Source organism: Panthera onca, chromosome D1 (genome assembly GCF_046562875.1).
Source record: "Panthera onca isolate mPanOnc1 chromosome D1, mPanOnc1 haplotype 2, whole genome shotgun sequence".
NCBI lineage: Eukaryota > Metazoa > Chordata > Mammalia > Carnivora > Felidae > Panthera > Panthera onca.
The window spans coordinates 58549219-58566157 of NC_138348.1; the positions used below are offsets into that span (position 1 = coordinate 58549219).

The window sequence follows — 16939 nt, forward strand, 5'->3', positions numbered from 1 at the left end:
GAAGGAGAAGGAGAAGGAGAAGGAGAAGAGTACAAAAATGTCTTCCTTTGGCGCCTTTCACAAAGCGTCCAAGCACGTGGACAGCGCTAGGCCTTGGACCGGGCCCTGGAGCACAAAGGGCCTGAAGCTGAAGCTGCACCAGCCTCATGGTGAACCCGCCTCTGGGCTGGAGGAAGGGCCCAGAGGCGATCCGAACACCACCCGCCTTCACAAAGGCCCTGCCTCCAGCCCAGCAGACAGAGGAGGCTCCGGAGGACATTCCTTCTTCTTGTCACGCGTCCTGCTGCTACTAAAACCTCCCTGCAATTGGGCCACGTCTGTCTGTCTGTCTCCCTCTTGCCATGCTTTCAGAAGAAGCGGAGATCATCTGAGCACAGGGCCAACCCACAGAGTACGTACGCTCACACGGATAGCACCGCTGGCTTTCTTTGTGATCCTGGAGCACATCGCCAGGAGGATCTTCTATGCCCGGGTGGGCAGGGTCATCCCCCACCTGTGCCTGGAACCCCAGGCCAGCAGGAACAGCCTTGGCAAGAGCCCCATCCCCAAATATTCAAAGGATACAACACTGATTATCAAGTGTTCCCGCATCCCACATCCCATTTGGCCCCCACATCAGCCCTGGGAGGTATGCAGAGCCAGTTTTATTGTTCCCACTTACAAAAAGGGACAACAAATGGCACTCACTGAACCTATGCTGTGCTAGACGTGCCAAGGGGCCTTCCACAAGTCACAACTCACAGACACGCTGGCAGGAAGGGCTGATCCCCAGGCAACAGGTGGGGAACTGAGGCCTAGCTCGGTCTCTGGGCCAGGACCTGAGAATGGGGCTGCAGTCCTGCTCTCCCATCCCCCAGCCCAGACCTCTGTGCAGTCTCTTCGCAGTCTGGAGTGGCTAGCTCAGAAGGCAGACAGGCTGGATCACAGTGGGCTGAGTGAGGAACATGAGGCCTCCCACTTCCAAAGCAGAGGAGCAGCTGGTGGCTTCTCACAGGCCTTTCTAGCAAAAGTGGATCGGCAATTGCCTTCCTCTCTCTGGCTGTGTCAGAGGAAGAGTGCATAGGCCCTGGAAGCCTGAAACCTGCTCGAAGGCAATAGCCTCACAGACTCAGGACCTGTGTCTTTTTTCATGCTGCCACGCAGCAGAGGGCGCCATGCCCACCTCCCACCTTGCACCTGCCAGGTCTTCTAGTCCCTTCACAGGACCACCTCTCACCTGACAAACCAGCTGCCCAGTGCTTGCTCTTGCCTGCCCTAGTCCTACCTTGGTCCTTCCTTCATGATTCATTCACTCCTATATCCATTCTACAAACCCTCATGGAGAACGTAGTGTAGGGCGACCCACTGTCCCCATTCACCCAGGACCAAGGTGTTTCCCAAGATGTGGGACTGAGACAGTCCCAGGAAAACTGGGATAACAGATCACGCTGATGTACTGTTACTGTGTGCCTGGCCCTGTGCTGGCCACTGAGGACACACTGGACGTGGTCACTGCCCTCGGGAAGCTTCCAGTTGGAGAGTGGCTCTCACTCAATGAAGAACTATCAAAGGCACCTGCTTAGCACCTCACGCACATTATCAACTGCACTCTTAGGAGGAAGGTATTGTCATCTCCATGGTATACATAAGACAACTGAGGCTCAGAAAAGTGACCTGACTTGCCCAGAGTTACAGAGCTATCAGTGACATGCCAAGACTTGAACTCTGATCCATTGAGACAGATAAAAGAAAGGGCAGGTTTGTTCCAGCATGAACATTAAGAAGACAGAAAAATATAAAGATATGTTTTATTTAATCAATTTTGTAGCCCCCAGTATTTGGCATGTCCTAGAGGTTCAGAAAATGTGTGTGGAAGGAAGGGAGGGAGAGAGGGAGGGAGGGGAGGGAGTAGGCAGGGAGGGGAGGAAGGGAGGACAGAGGGGAGGAATGGGGGAGAGAGACCGGAGGGAGGAGATAAAGGAGACAGGAAAGGAAAGGAGGGAGGAAGGGGAGGGACTAAGGGGAGGGAGGGAGAGGGGGAGGGAGGGCAGGGCAGGAAGGGAGGGAAGCACGCGCCTGATTTAATCACCTTCAGGCTAGGAGATCCCAACCCCCAATTCAAAATACATATATTTCCCTTTTCATAGCCAGTGTCAGCTGTTTTCTTTCAGCAGCAGGGCCAGGAAGGAAGTGAGAAGAGGGAAAGAGTGCTTCTCTTTTGGGTCAGCAGCTCAGGGCTCACTTCCTCCAGGGAATTTTTTTTTTAATTTTTTAAAAAATATTTTTATTTATTTTTGAGAGAGACAAGAACACGAGCAGGGGAGGGGCAGAGAGAAAAGAAGACACAGAATCCGAAGCAGGCTCCAGCCTCTGAGCTGTCAGCACAGAGCCCAATGCAGGCTCAAACTCATGAACCACAAGATCATACCTGAGCCGAAGTCAGACGCTGAACTGACTGAGCCACCCAGGCACCTCCCTCCAGGGAATCTTAAGTGACTCACACCCCCACCTAATTCTGGCCCTACCTTATTTGAGTACAACAGCCACGTGTATCACAAGTGTGTGTATGTGTGTGCACATGTGCATGCACACATGGGCGTGTGTGTGCAAATATGCATGTGGTGCTTGTATTCTTGCTTCAATTCACTTCTATAAACCTAGGCCTCACCTGGCTGGGCCAGCCCTATCAGGAACTGAGGGTCCAAGAGGTACCAAACACTTGTCTGCACTCTAACATGGGAAACTGACATGTCAGCAGCTAACCATGATGATGCAATGAGCCATCATGGAATGATGCCACCATGCATCAATGAGCCACCATGCATCATGGTGCAAGGGAGCACGGAAGAGGGCACTGATTGCCTGGGCAGGGAGCACCAAGTCAAGGGAAGGAGTCATGCCTAAGTGTACAGTAGGTGCTCCGTACAACAGATCAACTGAACTGCACTGAGGTTAAATTCAACCTGAAAATATAAGGGAGATATCGTCAGAGGAAGAAGGTATTCCAGACAGAGACCAGCTTGAACAAAGGCACAGTGTGGATAAAGTGTGAAGACTGTGGAGGAACATCCAAAAAAAAAGTCAGTGCAGCCAGAGTGTTTGCTGTGTGGTGGGGAGAGCTGAGACAGGAGCACTGGAAGGAAGTTTGGCAAAGATCATGAAAGGCCCCCCAATGCACCCCACCCTGCACCCCACGAATGTGGACTATCCTACAGAAACAAGCCAGGTTTTGTTGTTTTGTTTTTGTTTTTGTTTTTTAATTTTTTTTTAACGTTTATTTATTTTTGAGACAGAGAGAGACAGAGCATGAACGGGGGAGGGGCAGAGAGAGGGAGACACAGAATCTGGAACAGGCTCCAGGCTCTGAGCCATCAGCCCAGAGCCTGACGCAGGGCTCGAACTCACGGACCGCGAGATCATGACCTGAGCCGAAGTTGGACGCTTAACCGACTGAGCCACCCAGGCGCCCCCAGGTTTTTTTTTTAATGTTTGTTTTATTTATTTATTTATTTTGAGAAAGAGAGGTAGAGAGCGAGCAGGGGAGGGGCAGAGAAAGAAAGGGAGACAGAGTCTTAAGCAGGCTCTGCACTGCCAGTGGGGAGCCTGACGTATGGCTCAAACTCACAAACCTGAGATCATGACCTAAGCCGAAATCAAGAGTTGGACCCTTAACTGACTGAGCCACCCAGGTGCTCCCCAGTTGTTTTTTTTTATGTTTATTTATTTTTGAGAGAGAGAGTGTGTGTGTGAGCAGGGAAGGGGCAGATAGAGAGGGAGACAGAGGATCTGAAGGAGGCTGTGCGCTGAGAGCAGAGAGCCTGATGTGGGGCTCAAACTAACAAGCTTTGAGATCATGACCTGAGCTGAAGTCGGACGTTTAACTGACTGAGCACCCCAAAACTGGCCAGTTTTTAAGCCGGGGGGTGGGGGGGAAACAGAGTCAGATATGAATTTCAGAATAAGAGGAGGGTTTGGGGGGCGTCTAGACTGAGCAAAGGGACAGCAGTCAGAAGACTAGTGTAACAGTCCAGGCCAGAAGCGGGGCTTGGCCTGGGCCAGTGGCAGTGGAATGGGGAGAAGAAAGGCACTTCAGTGATAGGGGCACGTATCCGTCAGCATCTGGTTGGGTGTCCTGAAGGTTAGGGTTGGTGTTTCTCTTCTCCATGGAGCTTGGCACACCCCTGTCCCCAAACACTCCAACAGAAACTGAGGCTTGAGGGAGCCAGGTTGCTGTGTGGCCTGGGACAGGACTCAATCTGAGACTGAGTCATGGTTCTTTGTTTGAAAGTTCTTTTTTTATTTTTATTTCTTTTTGATGTTTATTTTGAGAGAGAGAGAGAGCGTGCGCTCAAGCAGGGAAGGGGCAGAGAGAGAGGGAGAGAGAGAATCCCAAGCAGGTTCCGCACTCCCAGGCAGAGTCCGGACATGGGGCTCGATCCCACGAAGTGTGAGATCATGACCTGCACCAAAACCAGGAGTCAGACGCTTAACCGACTGAGCCACCCAGGCGCCCCTGAAAGTTTTCCTTACCAAAAAACTTTACCTCTTCTGGGGGAGCAGGAGGGCAAAACTGACTGCAAAATAGTGAACATCAGAGATGACCAGATTGTTTCAAGTGTGCATACTGAGTGCCTTGCTGCTGAAGTCAGCCCTCTAAATGAGAAATGAATATGTGCATATTAACCACTCCATTATGCCATGTGATCATCTTTGTCATTTTTAGGATATTAAAAAAAAATCCCTTGCAAAGAAAAAGTTCTCATTACTGAGCTTAAAAATGCTTCCAGGTTTCTTCCACAGCCCTGGGGCAATAAAGACCCATAATAAAATCATCCTGCTAATGTGCTAGCTGCTTTCATTAGCACAGATACAACAGAGAAAGAATGGAAACTTTATGCCCAGAGGCTGAAAAGCTATTGGTAGCTTTTCACAAAGCTCTTGGTAGAGGAGACGTGACACCCAAAGCTATTGGTAGAGGGGAGGTGAGAACCCCCAGCCCACCGCTTCTCTCCACCAGGCAGCCACTGGCCTCTGGCCTCCATGTTCCCAGAAACAGCCGTCACTCAGAGCTCAGAGGTGTCCCCACCTCCACCGCCACCCCACAGCCCCAGAGCCTAGAGCTGTTTCTCAGATGATGACACGGTTTCCTATTTCACGGCCACCGCTTATCTGGGAAGTCATCAGACCCTCTCTGCCGGGTTTCCTCCACCGGAGGAAAGCCTTTGCTCCAGTGGCCTTCCACCAGAAGAGACCTGGGCAGACCCTCGTGGCCGGACCTGGTGTCTCCTCCTATGTCCGTCCCGTTTCTTCTGTCCAGGCCCACTCACAGTGATGCCATGTAACAGAACGTGGACTTTCACCCGAGATTTTGTGTCCTCAAGCAGTCTGCAGCCCCAGGACACCCCTAACCGACAGCAGAGGAAGTGAGTGTCTGACACCGTGCCTGGTACATAGAGGGTTCTCATGTATCTGACGAAGGAAGTCAGTCCTGGCTGAAAACCGCCATCACAGATACGCCTCTGGCTCGCTTCTACCTCACCATCCAAAGCCTGCTCCGGTGCCCCCCTTCCGAGGAGCCGCCTCTGACCCTTAACCACCGGGCTCGCTCTGCCCCCGATAGAAACTAATCCACGTCACCCCCTTCTTACAGTGTGCTGTGATGATCTATTTCCTCTCCCCTAGAAGACAGGAGCTGCACCAGTGCTGAGACTCGCCTGTTTCATCCTCACGCCTCCGGTACCCGGCTCAGGGCCTGCAATGTGGCAGATACTCAGAATTTGTCCACAGGTACCTCCTCGGGAGGCGGGGGGGTGAAAGAAATAAGCCAAGCCTGAAAAGGCCCAGCCCAGAGGAACCCCCACGGTGTTCTCTATCATGAAGTTCCCTGCCACCCCAAACCCAGGAGGGCTAGGCCCCAGCTTCTGAGAAAGGGTCTTCGGTGGGAGACAGGAGCAGAGCTGCTCCCTAAATCAGCCTCCCACCAGGAGAGGCAGGCAGGCCACTGGGGTGGGCCAGGCAGCTTGGGGACATGCCTTGAGTGGAGGTTGAGTGCTCAAGAAATGTCTGTGGAACCCAGTGGAGCAGACCAAAAGCTGCTATTTGTTCTTCTGGCTGCAGAGAGGCCAGGTCCCCTCTGGGGGCACTTCACACGCAAATTATCTCAGGACTCGGCCTATTCCTCTAATGAGGCTTCTCCCCTTTGCGGCTTTGCTCCCAGGAATGTGGGAGGGGGGGGGCGGTGGTGATACACAGAGCCAACCTCAGTGGCCACGGCCCACACTAAGGCCGTACACACGGCCCTCCTCCCGAAATGGTGTGGGCAGGCACGTACCACCCAGCCAGGCAGGGGATGGTCACATTGACCTCTCAGGCCCAGGAATCCTGAGCAAAGCAGCGCCTGCCTCCTCCTGGGCCCCTCTGGGGAGGAATGAAAGAAGGAAGCAGGGAGTTGGGCTGTGTTATGTAACCAGCTTCCTTGGAGTCAGAGGCCCTAGCTTGTCTGTCATAGCCTAGCGTTGCAGGGAGAGGCTGGGGGAGGGGGAGGCGGCTTTCTTCCCTCCTTTGCTGTCTCTCCTCCAGACCTCAGCAGACCTCCTAGGCAGGCGCTGCTTTCCAAGCGCCTCAGCTCCAAGCAGGCACCCCTGCTAGGGGTGTTGTTGTCTGAATGTGTGAAACAGTGGCCTGCTGGCTTCCCTGCTAGAAAACCTGACTCTAGACTCCACCGCTGCACCTGGGCGCATGGGGTAAGGGAGAGAGGCCTGGGGCTCTCCACGAGGCCCACCCCTGCCCCCCGCTTCCTGCCCCCCAAATTCTCCCTGCTTCCTCCTACAGAATCTGCAAGAGCGAGGGGCCAAAAGGTGGGGACGCTCAGGCTGCCCCAGCACCACGCTGCTCTGCCCCTCCCCGGCCCTGGGCAATCTCACTTCCCTTTCGCGAAGTCATCTGAACTTCTTCTCGGGCCCAGTGCAACCCCCCACCTCCGCATAGTCAGCGATGTGCACAGCGCTGTTCAGGACAGGAGAAGGGAGGGGATGTGGGAGAGAGGGGAGCACAGAGGACAGCAGAGATCCACTCCTGGTCTTGAATGATAGCAACGACTTCATTGAATCCTGACCCTCTCAGCCACAGCAACCACATGCAATAGGTGATATTATCACACCTATTTCACAAAGGAGAACACTGAAGCCCAGAGAGTTTAAGACCCTTACCCACAGTCACGTAGGTAGTGTGCGATATTGCTGGACAGCAAAGCCGAGTCTGTGTGACTTGACCCCATGGCTCTACCTTTAGGGGATGCTATTTGGGAAAGGCCTAGGCTGTTGAGAGACACTGTGCGGCCTTCACTGGTCACTTGCTGAGGACACTAGTTTGGGAACCACAGGACAGTCATGAGGACAGGGACAAGAGCATGACAGAGGCCGAGGGCTTTCCTGTTGCCAATAGTCTTCCATCCTGATGAAGCTACAGGCACTCAATCTCAGGCTGGAAGACACCCACACACTGCCTGCCCCTTCTAGAAGACAGGGCTGCAAGCGGCCAAGCTATCAAGCACAGAGCACAGCCTGCCCTCTATGCTCTCTCCTGTTCTGGCTGCAGAACCGAGAAGGAAAGCACCCTACAGACCTCCTAGGCCAAAGCCCTTTCTCCTTCCTGCTTGACACATGGAGAAACTGAGGCCCAAAGAGGAAAAGCAGCTTATCCATGGTATCAGAGGGATGGTGAAGAAGTGGGGTCCCTGTATCCAACGTCAGAGCCCCTGTCCTTGATTTATCTCACTTGGGTGCTGTCCCCAGATAGCACTCTCTCTCATCTGTCTGTGTGTCTGCCTCTCTCCCTGTTCCCCCACCCTCTCTCCCCACCTCCTGCTTTCTTTTCGCAGCTCTCCTTGCAGGCCCAGTGTCTGAAGCCTCCTTCACAGCATCCCTCGCCTTCTCATGCTCTTCTGAGCCTCCCTACCCACCCCCCCTCCTTCCTTCCCCTCCTCAGGGCCAATGAGCAATTCTTGGGTGGTTTAATTAGCTGATTATGACCACAGCCTGCTGGATCCAGTGCCCAGAAGCTTGTCCCCAGTAATTAGGTGGGTTCTGAGTACTTGCCCAGTGGGAAGCCAATGGGTAGATCTCTCCAGCTGCATAAAGAGCTCCTTGATCCCTGGTGGGTCATCAGAAGCCATGGTCCCTGCCTCAGGCCAGGTCAAACCACACTGGATATACTGTAGCTAGATCTAGATGTCCATCCTAAAGAGAGACTCCGTACTCACCCATGCCACAGTCCAGACCCAGGAAGGCTCAGGAAATGTCTGAGGATGGGAATGATGAACGGATGCCACACTCTGGGGGCCAGGAAGGGATGGCTTCGTGGCCAGGGCACTTATTGAGGAAGCAGGATTTGGACAAGCCGTGAGAAGCGAGGATGGCATTCTAAATGGGGAAAGCAGCAGAAGCAAAAGCAGGAAGGCTGGAATGAGCCACCGATCCCCGTGCCAGATAGCTCTGGTTACCAGAAAGCACATTCACCTAGCAAGGTAAAGCTGCTCATCCACTGACCTCCGCCCTTTGGGTCACAAACACACAAAGTCACTTGTAGACATTTCAAAACCAGCAAAGATGTCCCATTGTCCTCATCAACCACATTGCCCACCCCCCACCCCCAAGTATATCTTTTCCCAGTGAAATGCCTACATTCGGCCTCCTTCACTGAGCAAATATTTATGGAGTTCGGTGCCATGCCAGGTCTGCACAGGAACAGGGACAACAGACACACAGGGCAGGTGTCCTTGGTCTCACACAGAGGACATCACAAGTGTGTAAATAAACAGGACCCATGGGGGGTGGGAGGGAGGGGATCGATGCCAAGAATGAGAGAGAGAGAGAGAGAATGGCAAAAAAACAAAAACAAAAAAAAAGTCACAAAGCACTTGGAAATCGGTGAGGGCTTCCTGAAGGAGGAGGCCATATATGATCCAGGCCTTGAAGGACAGACAGGAAGAGCACTGTGTTGGGTCAGGTCACCACCTGTGTACTAAGGGCCAATGACAAAACAGGCTTGTGCTGAGACCTTTGAGGCCTCCAGGGTGAGTCAAACAGGGTCCCTCCCTGGGGGAGTTCACAGCCCGGGAGGCAGACCCAGTGAGAGGTCAGCTAAGAGCTAACCTCAAATAACACTGCCCTTGCATCAGGAGACTTGTCTCTGAGCTTTACCTATTTTAATTCATTTAATCCACCAGACAACCTGGTGCAGGCACTATCACCACCCCATTGTGCAGAGCACCCCATTCTGCTACAGCAAAGAAAGGGTTAAATAATAGGGGAAGCCACAGAGTTAGTAAGTGGCTGGGGGGGGGGGGGTGGCGGGGGCAGGCGCTTGAACCCAGGAACCCTGGTTCTTCCTAAAGGCTACCCACTATTATGCTAATCAATCTATGCTAATCAGGCTGAAGGCACAACCCACAGCCACCCAGACCCAACTCCCCTGAAGTCTCAGTCTCACTGGCCTATGACAGAGGCGTGAGCTTTGCCCAGTCCCCCACTTCTGGCACCCCCTGGAAGAAAGGTCACCCCTACACTCACTAGCAGAACACAGGAAAGGAGTAACTCAAGGAGAGTTACCTCCTTGCCCATCATGGCTGATTTGACTTCCAAGGGATATCAAGATCCAGAGAGGGTGAACGTAGTGCCCAAGGTCACACAGCAATGATTAAGCATTAGAGCATACCTCTGGGACCCTCCTGAGATGGTACATCCCAGCTGTCCACTCCCCACTCCTGCCCCCACCCCGTGCCTGCCCACTAATGGTACTGGAAGGGGGGGGGCGGGTAAAGGTGCAAAACAACCAGGAGGACCCTCTGTGGGGCCAGAGGCCCATGGCCACTATGGGAGAGATCTTCAGTCTCATCCAGGTCTGTATCGGTTCAGTTTCTGGACCTCTGCATACGCTCTGGAGAGAGGCTGCACCCTGTCCCGCGACTGAACGCTCAGACCCTGAGTGAGGAGCGTGTCTCCTGCTGGCCTGACATCAGCCACAGCACCCCACCTTGCTCCACGCTCTTTAGACCAACAGACAGATCCCTCTCCAGGTACGAGGGGGGTCCCTTGGAATCAGCTGCTAGGCCCAGCCCAGCCCTAGGCAGAGACTCAGTCGCTGTCGTGACTTCAGTCACACAGAACACCAGGACCTGTCTGGTCCAGTCCCTGGAGCCTGGCCTCATCTGGCACCAGGTCTCCTGGGAAGGAACAAGCAGTTCCTCTAAAGTGGGCTAAAGATGGGGCCAGTCCCAGAAAGGAGGAGACGTCTCCAGAGAGATGACCCTGCCAGGGCCCCTTGGGGAGGGAGGGAGGGGGCTGGGACAACAGACTCCTTTGTTCCCCTCTCAAAAGCAGCCACCCTGTCCTGCCCCACCCCCCTACTGTTGTACACCCCCCTACTAGGACTCAAGCCATTCCTGGGGCAGGACGAATCCTGCTCACAGGAAAGAGAGAGGGTGCCTGAAACCATCAGAGATAATATCTATTCTAATCCCAGGGCTCACACTGGAGACACGCCCCATCCTCCGTGGGAGACAGGGCTTCCTCCCGCAGAAGCCCGTCTGATGGGGGAGAAACCGGCTTCACTCCCAGGAACCCCATTCTGATAGGGATGGTACATCCCCTTCCCTAAGGACTTCACAATCGGATGGAGGAAACTGTTCCTCCCCCCTCCCCCAACCTAGTCTAACGTGGGAAACATGGCTTTCATCCTTAGAATTCTCTAATGGAAAAGACCTAATATTAGCCCTTAGGATGCCCCTGGGCTGAGAGTAGAGGCAAGAAGGGAGGAAGGAGTTCAGTCCAGTCAACAAATCCTTGCCAGGCATCTCCAATGAATCAGATCCAGGGGTGGAAAATGGGCCAGCAAACAGAAAATAGAAATAGCCCCAAACCACAAGGAGCTCACCAACTGGGGAATAAAAACACCTGGGGTATGAATAAATTTGTGAGAGAGTGCCACGAAACTCACCCACCCTAGCACCCAAGGCCTACTCACCAGGGCTGCCAAGACCCTTAGCGGCCACACCCCCATACACTACTGCACCTGCACCCATGGTCTGCACTTTCTGTCTAGATCGCCTGGCCTTCCCCATGCCCCAGGACCTGCTCAGAGTGCACTTCCTCCGGGAAGGCTTCCCCAAGACCCCCAGCCCGAATCAGATGCCAAGAGCCAGCACGGACAGCTTCCCCTGTGACCAGCTCACATTTCTGCAATGTCCCTCCCACTCCCAGCTGAGCCTGAGCCCCCAGGTTCCCACACCTCTGGTTCCCACCACCTGGGGCCCAGGGCTTTCCTCCAAGAGGCCCACCCCAGCTCCAAGCATGAGGAATAGCAGAGTCCTCCCCTCTGCTGTGCCCCTGTGCCCCTGTGGCCCAGCTTTGCCCTCACCCCATCCAAAGCCCTGTCCCCAAGTCACCAGCCACTGCCTTCTAGCCAACTCCCACGAGTCTCTCCCAAGGTCCGTCCCCTCTCCCCCCTCAGACATCAGTGCTCTCCAAGGCCCCAGCTATCCCTAATTCTCCTCTCTTCACACACCATACATCTTCCCTGCACCACTTCTAAACCCAAGACTTTCAAATCCCCAGCTCCCTCCTCCATCCCTACCCCAGGAGCCTGACCCATCCATGCAGAAGGTGTCTTCCTCAACTTCCAGTCTGGCTCCCTGCCAAGCTGCCCCCTCCCTGCAGGCCTCAGAGTGATAGATGGCCCAGCAAGGTCACTGCGAAAGCAGCAGAAGATGGCTTGGCCAAGGCCAGGGGGCCACTTGGGTTGTGTTGACTCCCCCCCACCCCCCCACCCCTGCTGTTTTTCCACTGTCACAGCCCCGAGGGGTAATAAGCCCCCTGAACCAATGGCAATGGAAAGCTTCAGCCTCGGGCAAGGATGCCCAAACTTGGACGGAGGAGAGCGTGGAGAAGCCCAGAAGCCAGCCTAGAATCAGGGCCCAGAGATGGTAAGTCAGGCTCAACCCTCCCACTCCCAGCAGCCCCAGAAGCATCCCTGGCCAAAGCCACAGGACTTCCCCATCTTCCAGCCAAGATAGGTCACACAGAGCTTAACCGCCAAGAGAGATGACAGCCAAGGTTCAGAGAGCTGGTGATTACGTGTCCCCATCACACCCACCCTCCTCCCCTTCCAGCGAAGAAAACTTCATAAACATCTGTAGGAAAGAGAATTCCATTCCATCGCATTGTGGCTCAGGAAGTCCCACCTGTTGCCCAACTCTGATTGATCCTGTTGCCAGTTGAGTTAGGAGAAACAGCAAGAACCAGAAGGGATGCACGACTTGAGAATGGAGCTGCCGGGGAGGCGGGGAGGCCAACCGTGGGCCAGACAAGCCCTCTCCCCCTGCGTGAAAGCACCGTGCAGCAGAGGGCTCGGCGAACAGACAGGGCTGGGTTCAGAAGCTTGTCGGCTGCACGGCAAGGGACAGATTACTTAATCCATCCTAGTCTCTTTCCTCATCTGTGAAAGGGAATAACAGTCCCTACAGCAGCAGGAACCCTGGGAGATCCAAATGAGACCGTGCATGTAGGTCTCCTGACATATCAGACACCCAAGCAGTCAGGCTAATGGACACCACCTCCTTATTCTTATTTCTCAGCTGCTTCCTCTCCACAACCTTAGCTCAGATCCCTCCCTCTTCCAGGCTCCTCCTCAGCCTTCTCATGGGTTTCCCTGTTTCTGCCATCCACCCCCTGCCACATCCCTCTGGAAGGGAAATCTGCTCCCATCCCTCCCCTCACAACCCCCTCTGAATCACCACGCGCTTCAGGAGAAAATCCTCTCTCCTTAGCTTGACATTCAAGGCTGTGGCTGACTAGTCAGTGTTTATCTCTAAGGCTCACCCATCATCGCCAGCCCAACCCGCAGGCTGTACACGTTGCTTCATGCCTCCCAGGCTTCGCACATTCTGCCCTCAGCCAGGAATGACATCCCCAGTGCCACCACCTGGGCCTCCTCGGCCTTCCAGGTGAAGTTCAGTAGCTCCAAAGCCACCTGGTTCCTGGGAAAGCTTCCCTCACCATGCCCCCTGCTGGGACTGGCATGGGGACTCCTCCTTAGGCCTGCCACAGCACATGTCACCCTGCATTATAATCACCTGCTCTGCTCGACGTCCCTTGGGGACAGAGTGGGGCCATTTCTGTCTGAAGCCCCAGCCCCTGACACTCAGTCAACATTTGTTGAATGGATGTACGATTGCTCCCAGAGCACCTTGTTGGAGCAGTCATCATACATCTGCCTTGTAACTAATCCCATCCAGGCAGATGAGTCTCCTTGACCCTGGGAGTTCCTAGGGGGCAGTGACAGTTTCTGACTAATTTTGTCACTTTCATATGGGGAGTGAGCCCAGATACAGAGATGGATGCCATGACTCCTGATCTAGATAGAGTCCTGGGTATTTGCAGTTTCTTCTTCTAGGTCAGAGACAAAGTAAAAGCCCATGGCCTTTGGAACAAGGCAAGGCACAGCCCATTACTGAGTTTGCCCTTCTCTTCCAAATGACTCAAGAAACCTGTCTGAAAGCGGGAGGGAGGCTTCCTGGGGCTACTGGGGAGAGGGGGAGAGGGCGGAGGGGGTGGAGGGAGCAGGGCCACCATTCACCGAGTGGAGTTTAGCCAAGCCTGGACTCCAGGCTTCAGGCAGCACCTCTTCCCCTGCCCAGCAAATTCCATAAACTCAAGAGAGCCTTGACATTTTTTTGAGTATTGACAGCTCCAATTTACAGATAGGAAAACTAAGGTCCAGAAGGGTGAAGACAATTGCCCGAGGTCCCCCCAATGAGTTAGAGGCAAGCAGAGGGAGACATGGAAAAGGTCCTGACCCCAAAGATAAGGTCTCCAACAGGTACCTGGCTGCTCCTGGTGTCCCCATCCCGCTGACAACCTACGCCAGCAGGGGAGCAATGACACTCCTCTAATCACAGAGAGGCAAACCAGGGCCCAAGAGGGGCTGAGTCACCCTGATGGCGAAGCAGCATACAAGGAATAAAGGAGAAGACCCAGGGCTGCTAACCCTCACAGGGAGAAAAGTCTAACCTCAATGGTGAGGAAGATCTTGGCTTTGGGGGACGTGGACACAGAAGACAGAGGCACACATCCTCCTGCCGAGGACAGAGACCTGGGCCACAGCACCGGCCAGCCAGCTGCAATGAGGACTAGTCATCAAGGTGAATGCAGACACCTCTCTATCTCCTGCAGCCTCCCCCACCAGCCTGGGCCTCCACACATACAGCAGGGCACCCCACTCTGGCCTTTACCCCATGAAGGGCTTGGCAAGGCCCAAGGGCAGGCCACAGAGAAATGGACCAAGTAGACTCCAGCCTCTGCCCTGCTTCCGGTGCCTCTCGGCCTTAAGCAAGTCAGGTAACCTCTAACACTCTGGTTCCTCTTCTGGAAAACAGGAAGAAGAAAATTAACCTCTTTGAAGAGCCGTCAGGAGGATGGCTAGGAAGCAGTTTCTAAATTACTTCCAAGCCTCAGTTTCTTCTTCTGAAACATGGAAATAATCCCTGGAGGATCTTTCTCATGCCGTCGGGAAAAAGGGCCAGATGACAGTCAGTGTGAAATTGCTTGGTAGCGGTAACAAAACGTGATGACCACTGGGGTCATTTCTTCCTAGTCTATTTGCTCCTTTGGGGTAGGAATAGGTCGTACACATCTTTGATCCCCGCACTATGCCTAGTACACGGCAGACACTCAATAAATAATTATTGAAGGCAAGGAGACCGGGAGGGCGGAGAGAGGGAAGAGAAGAGGGAGAAGTGGGGTACAAGGATAGAAGGTAAAGAAAGAAAAAGATGAAAAAGGGGGGTGTAAGAGGGGTAAGGGGGGGGGAGATGAGGGAGAAGCTTCTACTAGCACTTAAGGGAGTGGACAGAGTGAAGGGATATAGATGGGGTGACAAACCTGGGCGCCTGATCAGGGCTGGTCTTGGTCTGGAGGGGCTGTCTCCAGGGGCTGCCCTACCCCAGCCTCCTCCCCCTTTTGGTCCCAGTTTTCCATTTCAGAGGCAAAGCCTCTCCCTTTCTGAGCCAGGGCAAGCTCCTACAAAGATAGGAACCCCTCTTCCCACCCCAGCCTGAAAGAGATCCTGGCCAGCCACCCCAGGCCTCCAGAGGTCAGAGGGAAAGGAAACAGAGTGGACAGGATGCATTTTTCTCAGGCTCCGGGGGGCCTGCCACCCCGTGTGATGTGTGTGTGCCACTTCTTGCCACGTGGGGACTGGAGTGTGTGTGTCAGCAGCCCCAGGGCCTGCTGGCTTGTGACCAGGGGGTACCAGTCTGTGGAGGCATTAGCCTGACGTCTCTGTGGGGGTCGGGGCTGGGGTGGTCTTGCAAACACTGTGTTGGGGAGACATGTGCCAGCACAAGTGTCCGTGTCCGTGAGGGTGCGCCTCAGTGAGAGTGTTCATTACAGTGAGTGCAAGGGACAGTGTATGTGTGTATCAGTGTAGGCCAACATGCGTGTGCCAGGATGAAGGCGTAGAATTGATATGTGTTGGAGCGTGACCTGTATGTGCCAACCTGACTGTCAGTAAGAATGTGTTCACAAGTGGGTACCAGTGAGCGTGACAGTGTGTACGCGATCGGTGTGTGGCAGTGAATGTCAGTGTGTGTGCCTGCGTGAGTGTGCCCGCGGATGAGTGTGTCCGTGTGTCCATGTGAGCGCGTGTGCCATTGTGTGCCAACCTGCCCCCTTGTGTCTCTGCGTCTGCTGGCCACTGCTGGGTGTCGGCAGCGAGTGAGTGTGTGTGAGTGTGTGTCCGTGGCGAGAAGCCGCGAGCCAGATAGGGCGGCCCCGGGTCCTCGCCTCTCGGTACCCCCGCCCACGGCCCCACGGCCCCACGGGCCCCACCGCCCCACCGCCCCGCCAGCGACCGCACAGGAGACCTCGGGCACGGGAGAGCTGCTTGCCGCGGGGCCAGGCGTCAGCGCTCCCCGGGGTGACCCACAGGAACCCCCGCCCGTGCCCTCGCCCAGGTCGCCCCCCACGCGCACCGGGCCGGGCCGCCGCCCGCACTCACCGCGTCCCTTTGTCGCCCATGGTCCGCCGCGGCTGCAGGAGGTCCGAGGCGACAGCGCCCAGGCTGGAAAATCCCCGGCCGGCAGGAGGAGCGCGGGCCAGCCGGCTCCCGGCTCCCTGCTCCGCCTCCTCCGCTCTCCCGGCCGCCGCCGCCCCCGCCCCGGGCCCGCCCGCCGCGCCGCACAGCGCCCGGGCCGCGGCCAGGGGCGTGGAACAGTGCGGGAGGGTGCGTGTGCCTGCGCGTGTGTCTGCGTGTGCCTGCGTCGCGCGCCAGGGCAGGGCGGCTGGCGCGTCAGGGCCCCGAGGTCGGCATTGGGGGTCCGCACGGTCGTGCGCCCAGCTGTGTGTGTGTGTGTGTGTGTGTGTGTGTGTGTGTGTGTGTGTGTGGTGTACGTGAGGGTGCACGCTGGGGTGTCTATACGTGCGCGTGTAGACACGCTAGTGTGCCGGTGCGTGTGCACGACCGTGTGCGCCGGCCGATTAGGGAGTGTGTTTGTGTGATGGAACGGTGTGCACGTCTTTGTGCAGTTGTGTCTATGTGCAGGAGCGCTCTCCCGTGCACGCCGGGGGCAGCCTTTGTGTGTGCGGGAAGGTGGAAGCCCAAGGTCGGCCCACCCCAAGGCAGAGCTCCCTCCCTGCGGCGCCCCTGGTAGGGTGGGGGTGGGGGCCTGTAGGAGACCCCGGGTGCCTGGAACGACCTTAGCGCTATGCTCCACCCTCCCCCACCCCAACTCCCCGCCCTTCTGGAGAGATAACACCCAACAACCCAACAGGGACCGGAAGAAGGGGCCCAGGGGGCAGGAGGAGGCAGCAGTCAACGCTGGGGAACTGATGAGGGTGGGAGGGGACCGGAGGCCAGCAGGGGTGGTGGCAGTGGCTGCCCAGGAAGAGGAAGAAGTGAGCACAGG

At 55.4% G+C, this 16939-nt stretch overlaps 1 protein-coding gene across 4 annotated transcripts in view; it reads right to left on the reverse strand.

The window, feature by feature from the left end:
• ARRB1 (arrestin beta 1) overlaps positions 1-16711 on the reverse strand; it is a 75985-nt gene extending 59274 nt beyond the window's left edge. For 2 of the 4 annotated variants that reach the window (XM_060605605.3, XM_060605601.3), the window contains exon 1: positions 16033-16707. In XM_060605605.3, coding sequence (XP_060461588.1) covers positions 16033-16052 — 20 coding nt within the window. In that variant the 5' untranslated portion in view covers positions 16053-16707. Of the gene's footprint in view, positions 1-16032 lie in introns of all 4 variants that reach the window. The other 2 variants (XM_060605600.3, XM_060605607.3) reach the window with 2 other exon arrangements.
• Positions 16712-16939: the final 228 nt, after the last annotated feature.